The sequence below is a fragment of the Theropithecus gelada genome, chromosome 4 (genome assembly GCF_003255815.1).
Source record: "Theropithecus gelada isolate Dixy chromosome 4, Tgel_1.0, whole genome shotgun sequence".
Taxonomy (NCBI): domain Eukaryota; kingdom Metazoa; phylum Chordata; class Mammalia; order Primates; family Cercopithecidae; genus Theropithecus; species Theropithecus gelada.
Window position 1 is genome coordinate 6,895,034 of NC_037671.1, and position 26,952 is coordinate 6,921,985.

Below are 26,952 nucleotides of genomic sequence, written 5' to 3' on the forward strand. Positions count from 1 at the left end.
CCCAATTATCTTAAAAATACCTTTTTCAATTGATTTATTCTAATCAAGAGCTAAATAAGGTCTACAAATGTGAATATTATATCTTGTAAGTCTCTTTTACTCTGGCATGACACTGAGGCACTTTGTGCCTTGATAATATTTCAAGGTCTAATATTAAAAAACTTGCGCGCATATACATACATATATATATATACACACACACATACACACACACTTAAGAGGGAGCAAGACAAACCCAAAATATTAAGGCTACATTTTAGTAAACACACAGTTTATCTACTTAAGGAGTCATTTGCCTAAAATTATTTAAATGTCAGACCGTAGGCATTTACCTGCTTATACAGTGAGTAGAGTTTTAGCTTCACTTCATTTCCTGGATCCTTCTTCAAGAGTTTCACTTGATTCATTGCATTTTCAAAGTCCTTCTGACTGGCTCTCATTGCTGTTCTATTCAGGTGCAGCTGAACTACTGGGAAACTAATGACCTGCAGAGAACTACAATTAGGCAGACTGATTTCTATATGTTCCCAACCCTCACATTTCTGCAGCCTGATTTCTAATTGTTCCCAACCCATACATACTAAAATGCTATGTTTGTCCATATTTTCTTTATACTTGCCTCTGCAAACTGGCTGCAAATAATTGGCTGTAAGGATTCCAAGATAGCAACTCAATACGGAAGCTAACAGTACTAACTTTAAATAAATGGAAAAGTAAATAACCATCCAGGGAAGTATTTGTAAGCAATTTAAGATAAAAACAGCCAGAACAGGAATACCATGTAAATTTTGCCAAAGGCAAGAAGTGAAGCGCATGCAAGACAGTGAACAGCCAGAGACCAAAAAGCTAAAGTGCACAGAATTTTGTAACGTGTCCCAAAGTCCTGAAACAGCCTCTGCACTCACTGATAAGCCATAAACTATATCAGGTCAATTCTTGTCTTTTTGCTGGAAAACCGGTTTCCAACATACACACAGGTGGAAGGAAGGGAGAATGGATGTGAATATACAAGAAATATTCAAAAGGGCATAGGAACAGTTGCTGGCATTCCAGACAGAGCCACAGCCTTCTCAGCAGATGGGAGGGAATCTACCTGCAGTGGAAGGGAGTCAGTGAAGGAGGAGGCTCAGCAGGCGTGCCCCCTTTTGTGGGGATGTTTAACCAGCCAGCCAGGAACAGAGCAGAAACAGTAACCACCGCGGGGTGACGAGCAGGTTTTTAAGCACACATAGTGAGCAGGGGTGGGGTGGCAAACTTCAATGCACAGGACTCAGGCAGGCCACAAGCAAAAAATGGATGTTCACGACGATGACCCGGAATAGTAGAGTTAATGGCATCAAAGATGATTAAAATAATACAGGTTACAAAGCCCAAACCTCACACACAAACACAATTACGTAACTCGAAAATGGTACAATGAACTCTAGGTTCAAACTTTGGACTATTAGTAACTGATTCAGTAAGATCAGCCTACAGTAAGTTTTATATTAAAATGATTTTCTGTAAAGGGAAAAACTGCATCTTATATGGCAAATTCCAAGTAGAAAACGAAAGAAAAATTTAAAATGCCCACAAAAAGAAGAAACGTACACGTTTCCACAAAATGTGGAACAAATTTATTTATTTTTAAATAAAGCGTGAGTTTTAAAAACAATCAGCAAAAACACGACCATTTAAGAAATACATAAGGTCGGGAAAATCACTAATAATGTTACCACTATCAAGGCCACCACCGTGTTTCGGTTTTGTTCCCTACACACAGATTCGTGCGGGGTTCCCGGGACCCCAGGGAGGTGGAGCGTGCTTCTTGGCCGTTACTGCGTACCCGGCCATTTCACTTTACAGCATACGAGTTCTCCAAAGAGCAAAGAGTGTTAAGTCCACACGAGTGGTAACGGCTTGCGTTTACCTCGCTTTTAGCAAGCAACGCTTTGCACCCCAGAGGCAGCCCGGCTGGGAAGTGCAGGCCCGGGTGTCCGGGGAACCACCGTGCCCAGCTGGGGCGGCTCACCCGCCCGGAGTCCGGCCCCCGGAGGATGGGAGCGTGCGCGAACGCAGCCGGAGACCTCCGGGACTGCGGACAGAGAACCACAGCCCTGACATTCCGACGCGCCCATCCTGACCCCTCTGGGCCCATCGGTGCAGGAGGGCGCGCGAGTGAGGCGGTTATCCTTTAGTACTGCCTCGCTGGAAAACCAGCAAAGAAAGTCCTGTTGCCACCTAGACAATAGGGAAGGAGGGTCTTCCAACGGCGACGACCTTCGCCTGGACAGCGGTATCCTGCGGGCGACCTTGGGCCGGGAGGCCGGGGCTCCAAGCTTACCTCGGACACCAACGCTGTGCAAGTCTCCCGGCCAAGTGCGCCATCGCTACCCCGTGGGCGGCTCAGGGGCGGGGCCGGGCTCGGGGGCGGGGCCGGGGCTCGCGGGCTGGGGAGGTTGGGGGGGGGGGCCGGGGCTTGGGTGCGGGGCGGGGCCGAGAGCAGAGCCCAGGCAGGAGCCTGGGGCATGGGCGGGGCCAGGGTTGGGGCGGGGCCAGGCTGAAAACGTAGCCAGGCCGCGTTCGGCGTCGCTAGCCCGTGGGCGGCTCTGGGGCTGCGGGGGCTCGGGGGTGGGGCCGGGGGTCGGGGCGTGGGAGGGGCGGGGACTCTAGGCGGTCAGGATCCGGGACTGAGATGCGGGGGCGGAGCCAGAGCGAGGCGGGGTATCACCCGGGAGTGGAGGAAGGGCGCGGGGCGCGGGGTGCGAGGACGGTGATCCGGGGCGGACCTGCGCGGCGCGTGGGGCGGGGCACAGATGCTCCCCGACCTGGCTCCGAGGAACTGCGAGCTGGAGGCGCGGCTGTTCTCTGGGCGGACCTCAGCAATGCGAACCCTGCGGTTGCCGGAGCGCTGAGCGCCCTGCCCGGAGTCCCGCGGAGCCTGGCGAGGAGGGGTCGCTGCATCCCGAGGGCCAGCCGTGAGCCGGGAGGTGGGGTAACAATTCAGGGCATATGCTTAAGAACAGCTAGGTCATGCACCCCCAAATCGAAGGTTTGCAGACCTGGTAGGACACCTGGGGATCAGAAGTGATTTTTGGAGTACGCAACTTTTTAGTGTCAGTTAAGAGTTCGTGGATATTTTTGAGTTCTGCTGAGGCATATGCAAAGTATTTTCTTTGGGGAAGAATTCTTAATAGTTGGAAGGGCCTTGGCTGTGTCACCTTGTCCAGTTCCCAGAGAACCAAAAAACAAAACAGAACAAAACAAAACCACCCCTCTAAATTCTGTGCCCAAGTTGTCCTATCCAAGCATGCCTAGGCGTTTTAGTATTAGGTAGCTGACACTTGTGGACCACCTATAGTGAGCCAGGCTAATTGTAAGTCTTTTGACAACCCTGTAAGGAAAACGATATTGCCCTTTTGAGCTGATGTGGAAATTGCCCTGTTGAGCATATTGCCTTGTTGAGCTGATGTGGGAACTGAGACCCAGAAAGATTAACCTGGTGAATTCCCCAAAGACATGAGGCTTGCAGGTGGGCAGAATCCAAGTCTCAAGTAACTTTAGCACTAAGTTTCATCAGGTAGATCTGGGTAATAGTGTACGTGGGGCAACACCGAAAGTCAAATAGAACAATTTGGGCTTATCCCAAAGCCTTTCTCCAGATTTTTTTTTTTTTGAGATGGAGTTTCCCTCTGTTGCATAGGCTGCAGTGTGATGGCGCAATCTCGGCTCACTGCAACCTCCACTTCCCGGGTTCAAGTGATTCTCCTGTCTGGGGCTCCCAAGTAGTTGGGATTACAGGCATGCGCCACCAGGCCTGGCTAATTTTTTGTATTTAGTAGAGATGGGGTTTCACCTTGTTGATCATACTGGTGTCAAACTCTTGACCTCTGGTGATTCACCTGCCTCGGCCTCCCAAACTGTTGGGATTACAGGCGTGAGCCACCACACCCGGCTTCTCCAGATTTTACAGAGTGGTAGTTGGTAGGCAGAGCTGCCTCTCTCAGAGACCTAGACTCTCTCCAGGGCTGTTAGGTGACCCTCAGAGGTGATGGAAATGCAGTAATCAGATATTGCAGATAATACAAGACTCATTCATTTCCAGAAGATGAAATGGCTGTCGTGGAAATATTTTTAAAATCTCGTACTGGTAAGCATATTTTGATAGTGAAACCTTTTGCAATACAAGCAAACTACTCTCAGGCTTATACCTACCACAGAAAAGAGTGGGGTGTGGGAAATTAGCTTATCTTTTTCAAAGTATAATTTTAAAAATATAGAAAGAGCATGTGTCAAAGATTTACTTAGCTCATTAATTAGGGAACCAACAGGGTGCTAAAGAAGAAGTTAAAAGACTAGTTAATATAGTCAATGTAAAAAAAAAGAATGCTGGAATAGATTGCAAAGTTAGAAACAAAACTGGTTAATATCCTACAGAGCAATAAAACCGTGACCTCGGGAGGAATGTTTTTTCCTATTGGGTAAATCATTTGCACCTCTACCAGCTGTCATTTACTAAAGTCCCATTATATCCAGCATTTGAGAGAAAGGAGATGGTTGAAGAGACAGACATTCCTGGCAGAGGGTCATCTTGGGTCCATGTTTGGCTTACTAAACTGTTAAGAGGTCTCCAGACTATGCCTTGTAAACATGGCTGCCATGGCCCTGTGGGTGGGAGAGCCAGTTGCAGCAAAAGGGAACTATTGTGATTTGGGTAGATGCTCCACCTGAGCTTGAAGATCTTTGTATCTGTGCTAAGGAGTTTGGATTCCGTGCTGAGCGCAAGCAGAGAGCCATTGAAGATACAATTGGCATGCCCAGCTATCCAGTTCTCCGTGAAATCCTGGACTCCGGATATATCTTCAGGGTGTAATGCTTCTGGATAAGAGTACGAAAGGCAGAAGCTCAGTCAACACCTCTCTAAAGTGCTAATCTTCACCCTGTTATATAACCAGCTTCCTCTGGCGCTTATGAAAACCTTGGGGAGAGGGTTCTCCAGTCTGGTTAGATCCTGTCTAACCTGTGTATAGGGAAAAAAACCGAAACACGGCGGTGGCCTTAAAGTGGTAGAATTGCAGGGGACTGATGCTGCCTGGGAGGGCCGTTGACGTTCTTTGGGTTCAGAGAATCTCAGACTCTCTCAGCAGGTGCCCGGGAGATGTTGTCTCCGGCTATAATGAATCTTTGGGCTCAGGGTATCAGCTTCACAGGGTTGTGCTCAGTGGTAGTGCGGCTGTTTCTTTTGTGAGATCAGAGTAGATTATATCGGAGTAGAATGTTACATGATGACTCTGTCAGTCATGATAATTTTTATTTTTATTTCCAATATTTGCATCATCAGATACTGTTATTACAGCATATACAAAGTCTGTTGCATTCAGTCTTGAGGAACTATTCTGATACACACTGTCCAGTTAACAGTGCAAGCTAGAAATCTGGAGGAGTCTTTGATTCCCTTACCTCACTGACACCTCACATCTGTCATTCACCAAATACTAGTGATTCTGTCTCCTAAATATACTTTTCTTAATCCCCCCCCCCATCTCATATCCCTCTACATGGTCTTAGTTCATGCCCTCATTGATGTTGAGATTACTGTTACCTGGATTCCTGTAGCAGCCACTTCCCAGTGTTGCTAATTTAGTACCAACTCTGCAATCCGTTCTCTCCCTGCTTCCTGGCTGGTCTCCCTAAATTTTAAATCTTACACCCCACACGATTCTCCCCGGTCTCTCCCCAAGACTGAACATCTCTCAGTGAGTCCTCTTTGCCTGCTAAACAAACCCAAGCTGCTTAGCACTGGCAAATAAGGCCCACAAGATTTCCCCTGCCTGCCTTCTCAGGCACCTCTTTCCAGCCCACACGTTAACTTCCCATTTCAGGTGAACTTGGGATGCCCAGTTTCTCTGAGTTTCCAGGTTCTCTCATTCCAGGCACTGGCATATCCAGGAATCTCCTCTGACCCACGCACTGGTCACTTCTCTTCTGAGCTCCTGCAGTCTCCTGGGCGTTTCTTTCTTCTGGCCCCTATGTCACTGTGTTTTATGTCTGATTAGTGATCTGTTTTACACAAGGGGCACATCCTGGGAAGAATTCTACCCTATATTCAACCCCATTTCTCATTTCCGGACACACTGCTTGACAGAAAATACTGTACTCTGTGAAGGTTTGTTGGATGATGGATGAGCTGTTGAAAGTTTCCTTCTAGAGCGTGCTTTTCCACATTTGATAATACGTTGTGAGTCAGTTGCTACCTTTTTATTAAGTTGTCAGAAGGTGTTAACATGAGTGTTTTTGTGGTTTGTGTGTTTTGTTGCTTTTCCAGTGAGTGGTAGCTAAAGCAAAGGACTTTGACTATGGCCAAGTTCCTGTGCCGAAATGAACTGGGAAAAGTGGTACGAAGGAAACTATGGTGTTATTTAACTATAAATTTCTGGGTGAAAAATCTATTATAGCTTTTTCCATTAGTCATTAAAATGATTAGTCCATGTTTGATGTTCTGTATCATAATTGTTTCCTGCTTTAGTTGGATGACAGCTTGAGATAAATTAAACCTGTGACATTATTATGCTTCCTTTACAAAATTAATTCTCTTTTCTTCTTCCTAGCTAGGCTTTGTATTGCCTTCCTACACAACCTTATATGTCAGAGATATTAAAAATAATATGCTGGAATATTACCTGCTTTGGGGCATTTTTCTTATTTCCCATTGTTACAATTTAGAGAAGAAAGTCATTTCAAAAGTAAACGTTTGACTCATTTTATCACCTCTGTCTAAGTGCTTTACACCTGCGTGATTTGTTCATTCATCCAAGGCTCTTTTATCCACTCTTTCTGTATGTTGCACAAGCATTAACCTGACCTTGTATTTGAGGATTACTTTTCAACTATCCTTCTGTAGCAAAAGTCATTTTTGGAGGACACTCCCTCTGAAAATGATTGGAACTGATAGATACACTGTGTAAGAAATGGCTGTTTTTTCCTGGAGTCATTCCATTTTTTTCTTGTTTATACTACAGTTTAAATAAATTTACCTGTCCTAATGAATACATAAGAAGAAGAACAATACCTACAATTTAGTCAACCACAGAGAGCCACAAAGACAATTATATGTATTCAGCACAATGTTATATAACTTACATGCATTTAAGGGCTGAGAAGAATGTTCCAGAATGGCATCCCTGGTTCGTAGACGCAGATGGTGTCCTTATTGACTCAGCAAAGGTGCTCCTGCCTTCTCCATTCCGTATAAGAAAGAAGTACATTTAAAATTTCACCCACAAATCACCAGCTTGACTTCAAATAAGGTTGGAAAAACATAGTCAATCCTTATTTTTTATTTTTGCAGTTTGTGTATTTGAGAATTTGCCTACTTGCTAAAATTTATTTGTAAACTTTATTTTTTATTTATCTTTTTTTTTTTTTTTTTTTTTTGAGATGGAGTCTTGCTGTCTCTCCCAGGTTGGAGCGTGGTGGCATGATCTCGGCTCTCTGCAGCCCCTGCCTCCTGGGTTCAAGTGATTCTCTAGCCTCAGCCTCTGGAGTAGTTGGGACTACAGGCATGCACCGTTATGCCTGTCTAATTTTTTTGTATTTTTAGTAGGGATGGAATTTCACCATGTTGGCCAGGCTGATCTTGAACTCCTGACCTCAGGTGATCCCCCAGCCTCGGCCTCCTAAAGTGCTGGGATTACAGGTGTGAGCCACTGCACCCGGCCTATTTGTAAACTTTAAATCAATACTCATGGGGCATCTGCAACATGTCCAGAGCGTTGGAAAATTTGACTTGCCTGAAGCACGTATTCACGGCTGAGGTCAAACAGGGTGACCTTCTGCCTTCTTCTTTCAACTGTCATACTGTAAACAAATATCCTTATTGGGATTTACTTAGTGCCACATATTTTCATATTTTTGTGCTTTTTTTCTTTTTTTGCGATTTGCTGTTTAAAATGGCCTGCAAGCTTAATGCTGAATTGCTATCTAGTATAAAAGCAATAAGGCTGTGATGTGCCTCATAGAGAAAATGTGAGATAGACTTCATTCAGGCCTGAGTTTATAATGCTGTTAGCAAATTCAGTATTATTGAATCAACTATCTGTATATGTGTGTGTGTGTGTGTGTGTATATATATATATATATATTTTTAAAATGATGTGTCTTTCAACAGAAACACACATCAGATAAGCTTATGTATTGACTGGTTGATGAAAATATAACAAAAGACTCAAAGGAAACTAATCCTGTATTACCCCTAGAAACAATGGTTCAGTATTGACTTATTCAGTGTTTGCTATGACTTTAGAAAATCTAATTATCATGAATAATGAGAATTAACTGTATATGCAGCTGTCTTAGGTTAGGGTCTCCCAGAAGCAGACCCCAAGAGAGGAGTTTATTTGGGGACTGATTCCAGGAAACCTTGGTGTAAGAGTAGAGAATTAAAAGAGGCAGGGAAAGGCAGGCATTAAAGGGTAAAATCATCAAGCAAGTTACCTCTGTGGACAACTGACACTCAATTCTACTGTAGTATCCTGGGCGCCAGTGAAGAACATGTGCCTCAGGTGTCCTTCCTGAAGGGAGGAAAGGTAAGATATTTCTAAGTATTTGGGGATTTTTTTTTTTTTTTTAATGAGACAGAGTCTCATACTGTCACCCAGGCTAGAGTGCAGTGGAGCGATCTCGGCTCACTGCAGTCCCCGCCTCCTGAGTTCAAGCCATTGTCCTGCCTCAACCTCCCAAGTTGCTGGGACTACAGGTGCCCGCCACCATGCCCAGCTAATTTTTTTGTATTTTTAGTAGAGATGGGGTTTCACTGTGTTAGCCAGGCTGGTCTCAAACTCCTGACCTCGTGATCCGCCCACCTTGGCCTCCCAAAGTGCTGGGATTACAGGTGTGAGCCACCATGCCCGGCCGTATTTGGGGATTTTTCATGATCTTTCTCTTATTTCTAGTTTAATTCCACTGTATTCCAAGAACATTCTTTGTATGAATTCAATTCTTTTAAATTTGTTAAAGTAGTTTTATATCCAGTAGTATGTGGCCTATCGTGGTGAACATTCCATGTGTCGTCACAAGAGTGTGCATCCTATCATTCATTGTCACTTACTGATTTTGTGTCTCCTTGTTCCATAAATTACTGAGAGAGGAATGTTGATGTCACCATATGTAATAGTAAATGTGACTATTACTCTGTTCAGTTCAATCAGTTTTTGCTTCATGCATTTTGGAGCTCTGTTGTTAGGTGGCTACAAACTGATGACTGTGTGTCTTCTTGATGAATTGACCTTTATTATTTTGTACTGTTCCTTTTTATCCCTGGTAAGTAATTTTCCTTTATATGAAGTCTATTTTTTATATTAATGTAGACAACACAGCTTTCTTTGGATTAGTGTTTGTGTGGTTTATCTGTTTTCATTCTTTGACTTTTAATATATGTGTATCATTATATTTAAAGTAGGTTTCTTGTAGACAACATATAGTTGTTAGTTTTTTTAAAAAAAAATCCAATCTGACAATCTTTGTTTTTTAAATGATATATTTAGACCATTTACATTTAATATGATTATTGATATTATTAGATGTAGACCTCCTATTTTTTTATTTTTCTGTTTGTTTTTGCTCTTCTCTTCTCCTTCCTTACCTTCTTTGAATTATTTTTAGTATTCCATTTTAATTTATCCATTAGGGTAGTTTTTAAAAATTTTTAAATTATTTATTTATTTATTTATTTTTGCTTTATGTCTGTATTAGTCCATTCTCACACTGCTATAAAGAACTACCTGAACTGTAATCCCAGCACTCTGGGAGGCTGAGGCAGGTGGATCTCTTGAGCTCAGGAGTTTGAGACCAGCCTGGGCAACATGGTGAAACCCCATCTCTACAAAAAATACAAAAAAATCAGCTAGACATGGTGGCACATGCCTGTACTCCCAGCTACTCAGGAGACTGAGGTGGAGGATTGATTGGGTCCAGGAGGCAGAGGTTGAGCTGAGATTGTGGCACTGCATTCCAGCCTGGGAGACAGAGCAAGACTCTGTAGAACAATACAAAGCAAAACAAAACAAAACAGCAACAACAAAAACCCCAAACCAACAATCTACCTGGGACTGGGGAATTTATAAAGAAAAGAGATTTAATTGACTCATGGTTCTGCAGGTTGTAGAGGAAACATGGCTGGGGAGGCCTCGGGAAACTTACAGTTATGGCAGAAGGTGAAGGAGAAGTTGGTACATCTTCACATGGCAGAGCAGGAGAGAGAGAATGAAGGGGGAAGAACTACACACTTTTAAACAACCAGATCTCTTGAGAACTAATTCACTATCACAATGATAGCAAGGGAAACATCTGCCCCCATAATCCAGTCACCTCCCACTAGGCCCCATCTTCAACACATGGGGATTACAGTTCGACATGAGATTTGGGTGGGGACACAGAGCCAAACCATATCAATCTCTTTGTATTTTTTTCCAGTGGTTGTTCCAAAGAATGTATAATATTGTAATATTATATATATACACACATATACATATATATGTATGTTTGTGAATATATATACACACATACATACATATATATAGTTTATCTGGATTTAATATTTAATAACTTCAAGTAAAATGTTGAAGACTGATAACCATACAGGTTTCTTCACCCTCCCTGTTTATGTTATAGTTGTCATCTGTATTACAGTTGGATACATTGACACCCTCCCAAACAGTGTTACAATTTTTGCTTTCAAACTTCATACATAGTTTCAATAACTTAAAAAAGAAAAGTATTATTTAACCAGCTATTTATCATTTCTACTGTTTTTTATTCATTCCTGAAGTTTCAGATTTTCTTCTAGGAACATTTTTCTTCCACATTAGCTTCCTTTAGGAATTTTTCTTAGATACATTGGCAATGAATTCTCTTTGTTTTCCTGCATCTGAGAATATCCTTATTTTACATTCATTCCTGAAGGATATTTTCATTGGATATAGAATTCTGAGTAGACATTTTTTTTCTTTTAGCACTTTGAAGATTTTACTCCACTGCCTTTATGGTTTCTAATGAGGAATCATTAGTATTCACTAGTATTTGAGTTGTTGGTCTCCTATGCAAAATATATCATTTTGCTATGGCTGCTTTCTAGATATTTATCTTTGGTTTTCAGCAGTTTAATTTTGATGTGTGTTAGCATGGTTTTCTTTGAGTTTATTTTGTTTGGTTTTTCTAGACTTCTTGAATCTATGCATTTATGTCTTTTGCCATATTTGAGGAATTTCTGTTCATTGTTTTGTCAAATATTTTGTCTGTCCTGATATCTTTCATCTCTTGTTCAGGGACTCCACTGATATTGAGATTGTCCCACAAGTTCCTGTGGCTATTTACCTACTTTTAATCCTTTTTCTCTTTGTTTTACAGAAAGGTAATTTTTACTGATCTATCTTTAAATTCACCGACATCATTCTCTCTCATTTCAATTCTGTTATTGAGCCCACTTAGTGCATTTTTAAATTTCAGGTATTCTGTTTTTCAATTCTCAAATTTCTATTTGGCTTTTTAAAAACTAGTTTCTCTTTCTTTGCTGACTACTCATGTCTTTCTTTTATAGTTGGAAGTGCTTACATTCACCTCATAGAGGAAGGTCATAATGACTGCTTTACATTACTGACCCCTATGCATTTAGTCTCTTGCACTTGACTCCTTGCATTTTTTTATGCCTCCAGTGAACCTGTTTTGGGACTCCACTTGTCCATTGGACTTCCCTACCCTCACTGCTGTGGCCTGCAATTGACAATATCATGTCAAAGTCATGTCTTGAGTCCCCAGCTAGGCTAGGATCCTTGCTGATTCTTCTCCCTCAATGGTATCTTTGATCATGCTGGGCAAGCTGAATTAAATTGTTGTCAGTGCTTTTATTGATAGAAAAATTGCAGAAAAATCACAGGTTCAATTCAGCCAATGTAACACTTCATTATAATAATACAATGTGATTATTCTCTTGAATGACTGTTTTCATTCTAAAGCATCTGTAGAATTTCATGGAGCAGAAATGTAGTGCACATTTCATACCTCCAAATGTTTTAAGCCAAATTATAATTGCAGACAGCCCTTATAAATCTAATTATATGCCTTACAGTGACTCCACAGGTAGCCAGGCCAGATGGAATTAATATATTAGTGCTGCTATTAATCACGTGAGATTAAGACAAATAATATAACATGATTATGTAAAATGATCTGCCATTTATCTGCTGTGATCACCTACTTCATTAAGGTATTGGCAGCATTTAGCAAGGTTGGTGTTGCAGTCTGTTTTTGTTGCTCTAAAAGAATACATGTAGCTGGTAGTTTATAAAGAAAAGAGGTTTATTTGGCTCATGGTTCTGCAGGCTATACAAGAAGCATGGCACCAGCATCTGCTTCTGGTGAGCAGCTCAGGCTGCTTCCATTCCTGGTGAAAGGGAAAGGGGAGCTGACTTGTGCAGAGATCACTTCCAAGAGGGAAATCGAGAGAGAGGTGGGAGGTACCACGCTCTTTTTAATGTCCAGTTGTCTTGGGAGCTAACAGAGTAAGAACTCACTGATACCTACTACTCTCATCCTCCGTCTCGTCGTGAAGAGTCTGCCCCCAAGATCCATACACCTCCCATGAGGCCCCCCTTTTAACACTGAGGATCACATTTCAACATGAGATTTGGAGGGGGCAACCAAACCATGTCAAACTATAGGAGCGGTAAATTGACAACATCTACTTACTCATTCAAAAGAAATAGTGGGTAAAAACGTGAGATGATCCATGGATGTTTCCGCTTTTCTGTCACTGACCCTGCTTACTGAAAAGCAATAAATTCCTTCCTAACTTAAATAAAGTAATGGCAGATATGCCTAAGGCCACAAATCTATTTAATGTAGCTGGAGTTAATTTGATTAATTGTGGATTTCTAGGCAGTAATCTCTTAAACTTTGTACTCAGCTTTATTAACTTTCAGAAGCTAAGATCAACTTTTCTGTTGCTGTCATACTTTCAAGAAACTCATATTAAGTACAATTGCTGATCTCAAACCCATTTAAAAATATTCCATTGTGTTCTGGGTAATTTCATTTCTTTTCATTAATTTCATGTTGAAATGTTTGGCTCTCGAGTGCTGTGATAAAACCTTTCCTCATGAAACTTTCCAGAGAAAAATGTTTACTTTATTTCATAAATTATAGATGCTCAGAATTGAAATTAATTCCTTTATGTCTCCAAGAGGTGCTTATTGAGTGGTTACTATTTACCAGAACTGTCCTAGGCACTAGGGAGATGGGGGTGAACCAGACACATAAATGCCCAGCTTCTATGGAGGTCACATTCCAGTGGAGAAAGGCAAAAGTAATAGGTGGACAAATGTATAAAATAATTGCAGGTGTTAAATATTATGTAGAAAATGACCAGCTCATTTAAAACCTTATAGGGTGTGTTCAGAGTTTGGATTTCATTCTAAGAACAAAGAGAAGTTACTGGGAATTTAAAGTGGAAAGTGTAAGCAGGCTCACTATACACTGGTTATCAACTTTTCACCCACCCACACACCAGGTTACACGAAGTGGGTTCGTTACTCACAGAAAGATAGCCAGGAACAACCAAAGCCTAAGGTCCATTGTAAGCTGGTCCCTCAAGGCTCAGGAAAGCTGCCCTAGGCAGGTGGAGTCTCGGCTGTACATCCTCCACTTGCACTGCAGGTGAGGGATCCCAGAAAGCACCCCGCTCTGTGTTTTACACTCCGGAGTCCTGGGGGGTCCCTGGACCAAAGCACCGAAGGACATCCTGTTTCTGGAGGGGAACTGGAATAAAGCCCAGGCTATTGGGGCCAGCCTCTCCCTATCTCAGGACATTGCATTCCCAGCACATTTTATACTTATTCTTGAAGACAACAAGTGAGAAAAGTAGAAGAACTAGGTTGATTCAAGGTCACCTGGATAACTGTCTGCAGAAAGATGTCTTTAACAGTCCAAACTGGCTGCAATATTTTAAAATGGATTAAAGCAAGAACGAGTAATTAAGGGTGATAAATGTTCAGATAAAAGATGAACTGGAATCAAGGTGGGAGGAGTGAAGACGAACAGAAAGAAAGGTTCTCTGTAAAGTGTAGAATGTACTTTTAGATCACTAGAAATATTACCCACAAACAATGATATATGTTTTCTTTTTCTTACTATAAATATAATTCTTATTTGTTTTATATATTTTTGTGTTGGCTACAATTTCTAAAACATAAATTAGTAATGGTTATAGAGGATATCCTCTAGGGTTTTAAATGTGATGTTGGTTTTTTGGTTTTTAGGAGAGCGAGCCATTTCATATTAATGCATTATTACTCTGGTTCTAATTTTTGAACAGTTTTCAGCAGGAATGGATGATAGATTTTATTGAATACTTTCTTGGTATTCATGAAAAGATTCTGTTTTTTTACTGATGCCTTGCCTAAAACTAATATATTTCTTAATATTAAACCATTCTATTCCTGTTTCTATAAATTTGACTTTTCTAGGTATCTTATATAAGTAGAATCATACAGTATTTGTCTTTTTGTGTCTGGCTTATTTGACTTAGCATGTCTTCAAGGTTCATTTATATCATAGTACATGTCAGAATTTCAATCCTCCTTAAGGCTAGATAATATTTGATTACATATATATATAGGTATATACACCACATTTTGTTTATTCATCTGCTGATGGACACACTTGGGTTGATTCCACATTTTGACTATTGTGGAAAATGCTGCTATGAATATAGGTGTACAAATACTTCTTTGACTCCTAGTTTTCCATTTCGGGAGGTATATACTCAAAAGTGGAGTTGCTGAATTATATGGTAAACCTATTATTAATTTTTTGAAGACCTGCCGTAATGTTTTCCTTAATAGCTGCGTCATTCCTACCAACAGTGCACAAAAGGTCCAATTTCTTCACAAACTTGCCAATACTTTTATTTGTTTTATTATTATTATTATTATTATTTTTTGAGACAGAGTCTCGCTCTGTCTGGAGTGCAGTGGCGAGATCTCGGCTCACTGCAACCTCCGCCTCCCTAGTTCAAGTGATTCTCCTGCCTCAGCCTCCCGAGTAGCTGGAACTACAGGTGCATGCTACCACACCTGGCTAATTTTTTGTATTTTTAGTAGACATGGGGTTTCACCACGTTAGCCAGGATGGTCTCAATCTCCTGACCTCGTGATCTGCCCACCTCAGCCTCCCAAAGTACTGGGATTACAGGTGTGAGCCACTGTGCCTGGCAATCCAATACTTATTTTTTAAATTATTTTTAATTTTTCTGGGTGTATAGTAGGTGTATATGTTTATGGGGTACATGAGATACTTTGATACAGGCATGCAAAGTGAAATAATCACATCATGGGGAATGGGGTATTCAGCCCTTCAGGCATTTATCCTTTATGCTATAAACAATCCAGTTACACTCTTAGTTATTTTAAAATATGCAATTAAGTTATTGCTGACTGTAGTCACTCTGTTGTGCTGTCAATAGTAGGTCTTACTCATTCTTTCTAAGGACTTGTTTTTGTACCCAGTAACCATCCCCACCTCCCTGTCAGCCACCTACTACCCTATATCCATGAGTTCAGTTGTATTGATTTTTTAGCTTCCAGAAATAAGTGAGAACGTGTTTGTCTTTCTGTGCCTGGCTTCTTTTACCTGACATAATGATCTCCATTTTATTAAAAGTGAGCTCGCTGTAGATGAATGGATTTGTTTCTGGGGTGTCTATTCTGTTCCATTGGTCTGTGTGTCTGTTTTTGTACCAGTACGATGCTATTTTGGTTACTCTAGCTGTGTAGTATAATTTGAAGTCAGGTAATGTGATTCCTCCAGTTTTGTTCTTTTTTCTCAGCATAGCTTTGGCTATTCTTTTTTCTCAGGATAACTTTGGCTTTTGTGGTTCCACATACATTTTAGGATTGCTGTTTTCTATTTCTGTAAAGAATGTTGTTGGTATTTTGATAGGCATTGCATGGGTTCTGTACATCGCTTTAGTAGTATGGACATTTTAACAATATTGATTCTTCCAGTCCATGAACATGGATTATCTTTTCATTTTTTTTGGTGCCTTTTTCAGTTTCTTTCATCAGTGTTTTATGGTTTTTATTGTAGAGATCTTTCAGTTCTTTTTTTAATTCCTAGGTATTTACTTTTATTTGTAGCTATTGTCAATGGTATTACTTTTTAAATTTTCACATTGTTCATAGTGGGGGATATAGATATGGTACTGATTTTTGTATGTCAATCTTATATCCTGCAACTTTGTTGAATTTGTTTATCAGTTCTAATAGTTTTTTTGTGTACGGAGTCTTTAGGATTTTCCAAATACAAGATCATATCACCTCCAAACATGGATAATTTGACTTCTTCCATTCCAATTTGGATGCCTCTTACTTATTTCTCTTGTCTGATTGGTCTAGCTAGGACTTCCAGTACAATGTCAAATAACAGTGGTGAAAGTGGGCATCCTTGTCGTGTTCCAGATCTTAGAGGAAAGGCTTTTATTTTTTCTCCCATTCAGAATGACACTAGCCGTGTGTGTGACGTATATGACTTTATTACAGTTGAAGTATGTTCCTTCAATACCCAGTTTTTGGAGGTTTTTTTTTTTTTTTTTTTTTTTTTATCATGAAGGGATGTTGAATTTTATCAAATGTTCTTTCAGCATCAATTGGAGTGATTATTGTTGTTATCTTTCACTCTGTTGATATGATGTATGACATTGATTTGCATGTGTTGGACCATTTTTGCATCCCAGGGGTAAATCTTACTTGGCCATGATAAATGATATTTCTAATCTGTTGTTGAATTTGGTTTGCTAGTATTTTTTTGAGAATTTTTGCATCAATACTAATCAGAGTTATTGGCCTGTAGTTTTCTTTTTTTTTGATGTGTCTTTGTCTGGTTTTGGTATCAGGGCAATGCTGTCTTCATAGAATGAGTTTGGAGGTATTCCCTGCTCCTCTATTTTTGAAAGAGTTTGAGTAAGATTGGTATTAGTTCTTTAAATATTTGGTAGAATTCAGCAGTGAAGCTGCGAGTTCCAGGCTTTTCTTGACTGGAAGACTTTTTATTATGGCTTCAATCTTGTTACTTGTTATTGGTCTGTTCATGTTTTAGGCTTCTTCCTGGTTCAATCTTGGTAGGTTGTATGTATCTGGGAGTATGTCCATTTCTTTTGGACTTTCCAATTTACTGGCATATAATTGCTCATAGTAGCTACTAATGATCCTTTGAATTTCTGCAGTATCATTTGTGTTGTCTCCTTTTTCATTTCTGATTTTATTAATTTGCATCATCTCTCTTTTTTCTTAGTTTGGCTAAAGGTTTGTCAATTTTGTTTAACTTTTCAAAAGCCCAACTTTTTGTTTCATTGATCTTTTGTATTGTTTTCTTTATTTCTACTCTGATCTTTATTACTTCTTTTCTACCAATTTTGGATGCGGTTTGCTCTTAATTTTCTAATTCTTCAGGATGCATCATTAGATTATTTGAAGTTTTTCCTCTTTTTTGATGTGGGCACTTATGTCTATAAACTGCCCCCTTAATACTGCTCTTGCTGTTTCCAATAGGTTTTGGTATGTTGTGTTTCCATTATCATTTGTTTCAAGACATTTTTCAGTTTCCTTTTTAATTTCTTCATTAACCCACTGTCCATTCAGGAGCATATTGTTGCATTTCCATGTTTTTGTATGGTTTCCAAAATTCCTCTTGTTATTAATTTCCAGGTTTTTTCCTTTGTGGTCAGATAAGATGCTTGACATGATTTCAATTTTTTGAATGTTTTAAAACATGTTCTGTGACCAAACATGTGGTCTATCCTTGAAAATGATCTGTGTGCTGAGAAAAAGAATGTGTATTCTGCAGCTGTTTGATGAAATGTTCTGTAAATATCTGTTAGATTTATTTGGTCTATAGTGCAGATTAAGTCTGATTTTTTTTTCTTTTTTCTTTTAGATAGAGTTTCACTCTTGTTTCTCAGGCTGGAGTGCAATGGCATGATCTCGGCTCGTTGCAACCTCCACCTCATGGGTTCAAGTGATTCTTCTGCCTCAACCTCCCAAGTAGCTCAGATTACGGGTGCCTACCACCATCCTAGAGAAATAGTTGAAAACTACGTGGTAGTAAAAGACATTAACTTATTGCAGCCTATGTCAGATCATGTAGATTAAACAAAAAATTAGTTCCTTTTCCGACCTCTCCCTAAAGCCATCACAATGCCAACTCTTCAGAGGCAACCATTTGCAACACTTTTAGTTATTTTTAAATGATAAAAATTCAAATGTAGTGATTCTAAAAGTATGGTCCAGTGGTTTCTGGAAGTCTCTAAAACCTTTTAGTTAGGATTCCCTAAATGGGGATCAAAGTTGAGGTAAAAACTAGATATTGTTTAGACCATTTACATTTAATGTAATTATCATATGTTTGAATTTAGGTCTTCCATTTTATTATTTGTGTTTTCTTCCTGTCCGTCTTCTCTTTCCTGCCTTTTGTATTATTTGAACTTTTTTGTTTTTAGCATTCCATCTGAATTTATTTTGATTTTAACCATATCTTTTCATATAACATTTTTAGTGGTTGCTCTAGGGATTTAAAAAAATACAAACTTTAACACTTTAATGGCAATTTATAATCAGCATTTTACCAATTTAATTGGAATGTGTAAAACTTACCACTAGGTTTCGTTACCTTTCTCTTTTATGTATTACATCTGCACACGTTGAAAACTTCATCAGACAATGTTATACCCTGTGCTTTCAAACATCAGATATGTTTTAAAGTACTCAAAAAGAGAATAGTCTATTATATTTACCCAGATACTTACCATTTCTGTTGTTCCCTTTTATTACTGAAGTTCTGAGATTTCTTCTTGGATCATTTCCTTTCAGCCTGAAAAGCTTATCTAGCAAATCTCTTAAGTAGGTACACTGGTCATGAATTCTGTTAGTTTTCCTTCATCTAAGAATGTATTTATTTCACAGAATTCTGAGTTTATAGCTCTTTCTTTCTCTTTCTTTTTCTTTCTTTCTTTGTTTCTTTCTTTGTTTGTTTCTTTCTTTGTTTGTTTCTTTCTTTCTCTACTTTAAAATGTTGTTGTGCTTCCTTGTCTCCATAGTTTTTGATGAAAAATCTATAGTTATTCAAATTGAAAATCCTCTATTTGTAATGCACTGTTTTTCTGTGGCTGCTTTAAAACTTTTTTCATTCTTTTTATTTTTCAAAAATTTCATTGTGACGCATCTGTGCATAATTTTATTCATGTTTATCCTGTTTAAAGTTCAGTCAACTTTTTAAATCTGTAGGTTATATCCTTTGCCAAACTTGGGAAGTCTTCAGCCATTGGTTTTTCAAACTTTTTTTCAGCACTGCACTCTTTCTCTTGTCCTCTAAAACTCCAGCGACACAAACATTAGAGCTTTTATTATTGTTTTATGTGTACCTGAAGTTCTACTAGATTTTTTTCAACGCTTTTTCCCTCTTTTTTTGATGTATCTTCAAGTTCACTGTTTCCTCTGTCACATCCTTTGTGGTATTGAACCCATATAATGTGTGGTTTTCTTAATATTGGTTATTATACTTTCAACTCTAAAATTTCTAATTTTTGTCCTGTATATCTTCTGTTTCTTTAATGATACCTTGTATTTTTGCTTTTTCTTCAAGAGTCTTCAAGATTGCTCATACAAGCAGTTTAAAAACTTTGTCGGGTACTTCCAACGTTGGTGTCATCATGGCACTGGCATCTGTTGATTGACTTTTCCCATACATGTTGAGGTTTTCATGGTTCTTTATATGCTGAATACTATTTGAGTGCACCCTGAACATTTTGATTATTATATTTAAGACTTCAGGTTTTGTTTAAATCCTACAGAAGATGTTGACATTTTTGTTTTGGCAGGCGCCTGATCTGGTTAAGTTCAGGCCTCACATTTCAACCCATCTTCTCTGAGCTGCAATTCCAATGTTAGTTCAATTTTCAAAGCCTTTCAATGCTACTCAGATCATTCCCAAGTGGGTGCCCCCTGTGAGTACCCCCTACCCAAGAGGTCAGACTGGAACCTGGGGAGACCTGTCTCTTAATCTCAGTTCTCAAAGTCTTTTGAATGCCAATTAGGATCAGATTTATACATGCTCGGGCCAGGGGTTAGCCAGGAGTTCATAAACCTCTTTATGGAGTTCCTTTCCCAGACACTCTTATTTTATATATATATATATATATTTTTTTTTTTTTTACTTCTCTGGGGATAATGCTGTATGCTTTCCCAAATTCCTCTCTCTGCTCTCTCCTTAGCACCTCTGGTTCCCTGAGGCTTTATTTTATGGTTGTCCAGCCAGTAACTACCCACTTCTGTGACTGCCTTACAGCAGTGAGGGGAGAGAGAGGGCGGGAGAGAGAGGAAGAGAGAGAGGTGACAGGGTTTGTGCCACCTTCTTGGAGCTGAGATCTGCTGAACTGAGAGCAAGCTTTCTCTGCCTTAGAGCTGTAGCTCCTGCGGATTCCTATTGCTGGCCTTTTTCACTGCTGCACCGAGCCTGCTGTGGGCTTGCCTGAGAGTTGGGACACCAGAGAATGGAGAAAAGGGAGAGAAAAAAATACTGAGGGATTTCCCACACACTCTCTGTCCCTTAAAGGACTACAGCTATTACCATGCCATAATTAGCTAAAACTTCCACTTTCTGGAAGAACTGTCATTTTCTTACAACTCTTCACTTTCTTTCAACTTTCATCGCCAGCGTAAACACTAGGCTCTCTTTGGGTGCTGTTTCCATTAAAGAAGTGAAACTTTTATCACTGTATGACGGTTGCTGAGTGTGCTAAGGGAAGCAGAGGAAAACAGGACTGCCTCTCCCTGTGGAGACTGGAGGTGGGCAGGCCCATTGATTGGCTAAGCGGCTCAGAGTAGCATCTGCTACTAAAATCGGGCCCCAGAAAAATGATCCGTTGTGCCATAATCATGTAGCCTTTGGAAATCCTTGAGGAAACTCAAAATAGTGAATGTTAAATTAAAAAATGACAAAGTTCCATTTGATTATCATTCTTGAGAAGTAATTTCACTATGATCTGTCAAGAAACATCTGTAAGAGATTCAGCCATAATGTGTTAAGGAGAAGGTTAGAAATGTAGGGAAAAGCTCCTATCATTTTATAGTTTCTTTGGGGATTGAAATAGTCTACTGAAGCAGGCCTCAAACTAGTGTGTCTAGAAATGGGATGTCTTCACCTGGGATGGGGTAGTTGCCCTTGAGCCACATGACCCAGGCATAATTATAGATTTTCAGGAGTGGAAGGGACTTGAGATGCTATCTGACCAAACCAAACCTTCTGTTTTTACAGAGGAAGAAACGAAAGCCAACATGTGAAGTAAGAACCTGTCAAGGGTCATATTAGGTCACATCAGGTCACATCCTAGCTCTGTGTCGGCGTCTTTTCCCTCTGTGCTGCCTGATACGCCTGGGAGATGCTCTCTGTCCTGCTTCCCACTAGGGCTACACTGATATGTGAGTCCTTTGGGGGCAAAAATCACCCATTTTGGGAATTTTGGAAACAGAACAAAAGTGGCAGTGTTCTGATGGTTTTGATTAAAGATATAGAGAGGTATGTGGGTCTATTGCAGACATAAAGAACTGTCTTCTGAATCGGAGGGTCCCCCCAAGACACTGGAGCTACAATGTAATGGAACAGTTCAAGTCAAGTCTTTGTTTTGGCAGGTCAAGCAGTGTCAACTTCGCTGGAAGGAACCTTACTCAGAGGGCCAATCACCTGCTTCTCTAGAGTTCTCAAGCTCTCCTGTGAGCGCCAGGTTGAGCTGCAGAAAGCCAGGACCAGCTCACTGAACTGAGAAATGGACATGAAGATGCCCGGTCTGCAGGTGGTTTCCATCCTGAAGAGTGATGGGCCCGAGGGGGACTGGCATGCAGTCATTTATTCAACAATTATGCTCCTACTCTGTGCAGTGTTGGGGATACCACAGACAGACCTAGTCTCTGTCCTTTGCAGATTTCAGTGAAGGATAGGAGGTAGACATTGATGCAACAAGCACACAAGTAAATGTAAGACCATGCAGTGATAAAAACCATGGAGGAAGGCCCATGCAGGGGCGGAAAACAGAGGAAGGGGCTGGTGGAGCAGCTCCTCTAGCTCAAGGCTGAGTGGTATAGACTGTAGCTACTGCATGATCTGAACATGTCTTAAGGAGGGTATTCCCAAAGCAGGCTCATTGGAAGGTACTGTGGAGTGCTGGTTTATTGTAGTTGCCATGTGTTTATGAGTAATGGACTCCTAGAATTAGAAGGAACTTTGGTCACCTTCTAATTCAATATTCATCTTTCTCAATCCAGGAAACATCTCTACAGCATCCCTAACTGGGGGTTGATCCATTCATTTCCAGACACAGAAAACGGAGTCAAATTCTGCTGTTTCCATAGGCACTATTTTAGTACGACTTCTTTTTTTTTCTTTTTTATTATACTTTAAGTTCTAGGGTACATGTGCACAACGTGCAGGTTTGTTACATATGTATACGTGTGCCATGTTGGTGTGCTGCACCCATTAACTCATCATTTACATTAGGAATATCTTATAATGCTATCCCTCCCCCTCCCCCCACCTCACAACAGGCCCCGGTGTGTGATGTTCCCCTTCCTGTGTCCAAGTGTTCTCATTGTTCAATTCCCACCTGTGAGTGAGAACATGTGGTGGTTGCTTTTCTGTCCTTGCGATAGTTTGCTCAGAATGATGGTTTCTAGCTGCATCCATGTCCCTACAAAGGACATGAACTCATCCTTTTTTATGACTGCGTAGCATTCCATGGTGTATATGTGCCACATTTTCTTAATCCAGTCTGTCATTGATGGACATTTAGGTTGGTTCCAAGTCTTTGCTGTTGTGAATAGTGCCGCAATAAACATATGTGTGCATGTGTCTTTAGAGCAGCATGATTTATAATCCTTTGGGTATATACCCAGTAATGGGATGGCTGGGTCAAAAGGTATTTCTAGTTCTAGATCCTTGAAGAATCGCCGCATTGTTTTCCACAATGGTTGAACTAGTTTACAGTCCCACCAGCAGTGTAAAAGTGTTCCTATTTCTCCACATCCTCTCCAGCACCTGTTGTTTCCTGACTTTAATGATCGCCATTCTAACTGGCGTGAGATGGTATCTCATTGTGGTTTTGATTTGTATTTCTCTGATGGCTAGTGATGATGAGCATTTTTTCTCTTCGGGCACAAGGCAGGAAGTTGGGGACAATATATTTGTCTGCACCAAGGCAGCCTGAGAATAGAGAAGTGAATACTCCTGGGGGTATTCTATATTATTCACTTAATATTCTAAGTGAATGCTCTAGGGGTGCTTGAGACCTGGAGCTATGAAAGTACACATTCACAAAAGGACCAGTTTTAAAACTAGATTATCTCTACTATTCAGGAACAGCAAGGAAAGGCCACACAAGGGGGACAAAGTGCATCTGAGATCTAGGAAATTTCCCTGTTGGCCACATATTGATAATGATGTATTAAAATCAATTCTATACTGTGGGGTACTTACTTTGACATTAATAGATACTATGGTGGTTTGACATAGTTGATGCCCGGAGGAAAAGCCCCACACTCACCTACACCAAAGTGAAGCCTGAGTCAGCTGCCTCCCCTCCCCCATCCCTTCAAAGCCAATGGGTGAAAGTCACAGAAGTACCTCTGCTGCCACCTAGTGACGATAATGTGAATACAACTACACAGCCTCCTGGGAAAGAAGTTTGGAAGCATGTTTACCGCTTCCAAAGGAAACCTGTAATTCCCTCCGAGTGCTCTGTTGACTACAATTTTAAAAAATATATATATTTTAAAACTCTATAAACTCTTATGCATCTCCCTTTTTAAGAATCTAACCTGTAATGGATGTAGCCTCACTTTCAAGAACCTGAAACCTATGCCCCCAAATCAGGGGGTAGAACAGACAAGCTTAACAGCAGTGCCTAAAAATGCTACTAAATTTATCTTTAAAATGCCTGTGGTTCCTTAGCACTTGAATTCCGTTGTGACCCTGGGTATAGTCACTGGATGTTAGGGGCTGTGAAAATTCAGCCCTCAGTTGGTGATCAGTAAGTTTTCCCTTTAAGTGGTTTCTGAAAGGATTAAAAAGAAAAAAAAAGCTTGAAATTCTGATGTCTGGATGATGTTTCCAGTTTTGTGGAAGAATAAAAGAAAAGGGACATGAAATTCTGGCTCCCTGGGGGCAGTGACTGTGTCTTATTAATCTCTGTGCCCATTGTACCAACACCAGTCAGTCACAGCATGTACTCAGCCAATGCTGATGAACGCAGAGAAGCAAGGGACTGGCACGCTCTTGACCCCTTATAAGGGCTGCGTCGATGGCCAGGGTTCAATGGGAACTTTCTGGTACAGTCTCGCTCTGCCACTCTTTCCAATTAAATGCAGCACAATTGGAAGCCTCACGTTCTCCTAGACGGGTTGAGGTGGGCATTGGGGGCAGAAAGGCTCACATAAGGCCTGAGCATGGAGTTTTCTGCCCAACACGGTTGTGCCACTGCAGCCCACCTCCTTCTCCCCTTTCCTTCCACACCACGGCATGGCAGGTGCAGAAACCATGCTGGGATTGAGGCCCTAGAGGCTGACTACAGGTCTCGGGGGCAAAACATCTGGGCAACACAGCTGAAGATGAGCCAAGTATATGTGTCAGAGTTCTCTAGAGAAACAGAACCAACAGGATAGAGAGATGCAGAGAGAGAGAGACAGAGAGATTTAAGTAACTAGAGATTTAAGTAACTGACCCATAAAATCATGGAGGCTTGGCAAGTCCAAAATCTGCAAGGTGGTCTGGCACATTGGAGACGCAATGAAGAGTGGCAGGTGGAGTTCAAAGGCTGGCTGCTGGCAGAATTCCTTTCTGCTCAGGCGANAAAAAAAAAAAAAAAAAATTAAAGACATTTGAAGAGTTGAGTATGTCAGTTTTGGGAATGCAAGAGAATGACTTCAGGACTGCCATAATATTTAAAATGGCCTCTACTCTTTCTTTCCACCTAAGTCTCATAGCAAAAGAGGAAATTTACTTCAGTCTCTTACTATCTGTAGCAGAATATTATCATACTGTATTCCTATGCTCACTTATCTGTGCTGGATTGTGAGTCCTTACAGAGAGAAATTGTTATGTGCTATATTCCCAACACCTGCACGTTATAGGTGGCCACTAAATGCTTGATTAATAAATGAATGAGGGAATAATATTGTTTATTATTTTTTGCTGTTATTTGTAACCGGGAGTGGGTAGGATTTGGATTATTAAGACCCTGGGAAGCCTCGTAAGAACCTCAGACTCAACGTGTCCAAAAAAGCGCTTACCTTGTACCGCTCCCCTCCAACATACCCTTAGCCATCAAGCCAGAAATCCCCTTATCCTTTGGCTGCCCTCCCCCACCCATTTTCCACTTTCAGCCATCAAGTCCTAGGATTCTCCCCTTCAGCAGTTCTTAGTCTTTTCCTGCCCCCACCTCCTTCCTGAACGCCTCACTCACCACCTAGATCCTAAAGCGGCTTCCAGTAACTCAGCCTCCTCCCATCCAGTTCCATCTCTGCCAGAGATCTTTTAAAAATGCAAATCTCATTATGTCTCTTTCCTGCCTCAAACCTCCCAGTGGTTCTCCCGTCTGTCAGGAGAGAGTACACACTGTGGCCTGGCTCAGGAAGTTGTTTGAGGTCAACCCCTGCCTACTCATCTTGCTAACTCTTGTGACTCTCTGACACTGGGCTTTTGCTCCAATCATATAAGCAACTGTATTTCCGTAAAATTGCAACGTTCTTCTCTACCTCCTCACTTAACTAATTTTCACTTTACTGATTATTTCTTGTTTTACTATCAGCGTCTCTTTCTCCTTATTCTTCAGGGAACGTTTCTCTCCACCATCCTGTGCAACACTGTGGGGGTGTCAGTAACACCCTGTGTCCTCTCCTGGCCAAAGGAAAGGGGTGTCATTCAGCCCAGGCCCCTGGATCCTCATCTCAGGATTTGGAAATGTGACTGAAGTGACGTAAGGAAAGAAACGAAGTGTGAGGAGCTCATTCAGTCAGCTCTGCAGCTCCAGCTGGGTTACCTGTGAGTCTTGCTGGCCAGATCCCTTGATTTGCTGTGACTCCTGCCTTTGCCGAGTCTGTCTTCATAGATTCATTCTAATGTGGTTCCATTTTGCCTGAGTTGGCCAGAGCCAGATTCTGTGCTGTAATCAAAAAACCCAAATCAACACACCTCTCACTCTCCACAATGCAGCTTCTGGAAGTTTCCAGATGCCCCAGCCTGATTGAGAATTCTCTCTCCTCTGCTCTCAAAGTCCCTTTGGGTGCTTCTACCAAAGCACTGACAGTGTGATTCTGATTTGATCGCTGGTGTCTGAGAGCTTTGAACGTCTTGCTGGTGCCCAGCACCATTCCTGCCTCATAATTGGCATGTGATAAATGCTTATTGCATTCCCTCCTCAAAATAAACAGAAAAGACAATCCAGAGAGCACAGCTTCACAGAAATCACAGAAGGAAATCGATGTTTATAGAGACGGAATACAAATTTTTAAAACAATGTTAATGAAAATCTTGAAAATTAGACATTCTCTTCTTTAAACAACGTAAACTGAACAAACTCAGCTTGTTTTGGTGCCTCTGTGAGTACCCTTGGTTGCTCTGGGCTGGTGTGCGATGCTGCCCAGGACTTCCTCACATCCTCATCTTCTGTACCCCATGGCCCGCAAGCCACGTCACACTCGGTGGGTGAAAAGGTTTGGATTTGTGTCCCCGCCCAAATCTCATGTTAAATTGTAATTCCTAATGTTGGAAGAGGGGCCTGGTGGGAGATGACTGGATCATGAGGGCAGAGTTCCTCCTTGCTGTCCTCTTGGTAGTGAGTTCTCACAAGATCTGGTTGTTTAAAAGTGTGTAGCACCTCCCGCT

General features: G+C 40.9%; 1 protein-coding gene and 1 long non-coding RNA gene across 4 annotated transcripts in view; one reads left to right on the forward strand and one right to left on the reverse strand.

The window, feature by feature from the left end:
• Nucleotides 1-2,393, reverse strand: part of ECI2 (enoyl-CoA delta isomerase 2) — a 20,303-nt gene extending 17,910 nt beyond the window's left edge. The window contains exons 1-2 of one of the 3 annotated variants that reach the window (XM_025382666.1): nucleotides 2,324-2,393; nucleotides 333-495 (exon numbers count right to left, since the gene is read on the reverse strand). In XM_025382666.1, the coding sequence (XP_025238451.1) occupies nucleotides 333-495; nucleotides 2,324-2,367 (207 nt within the window). In that variant the 5' untranslated portion in view covers nucleotides 2,368-2,393. Of the gene's footprint in view, nucleotides 1-332; nucleotides 496-2,183; nucleotides 2,276-2,323 lie in introns of those variants that run through there. The other 2 variants (XM_025382667.1, XM_025382669.1) reach the window with 2 other exon arrangements.
• Nucleotides 1,854-12,864, forward strand: LOC112622799. The gene is made up of 2 exons (XR_003119027.1): nucleotides 1,854-2,358; nucleotides 12,354-12,864. It is a non-coding gene; the product is annotated as an uncharacterized LOC112622799 (long non-coding RNA).
• The last annotated feature ends 14,088 nt before the right edge of the window (nucleotides 12,865-26,952 follow it).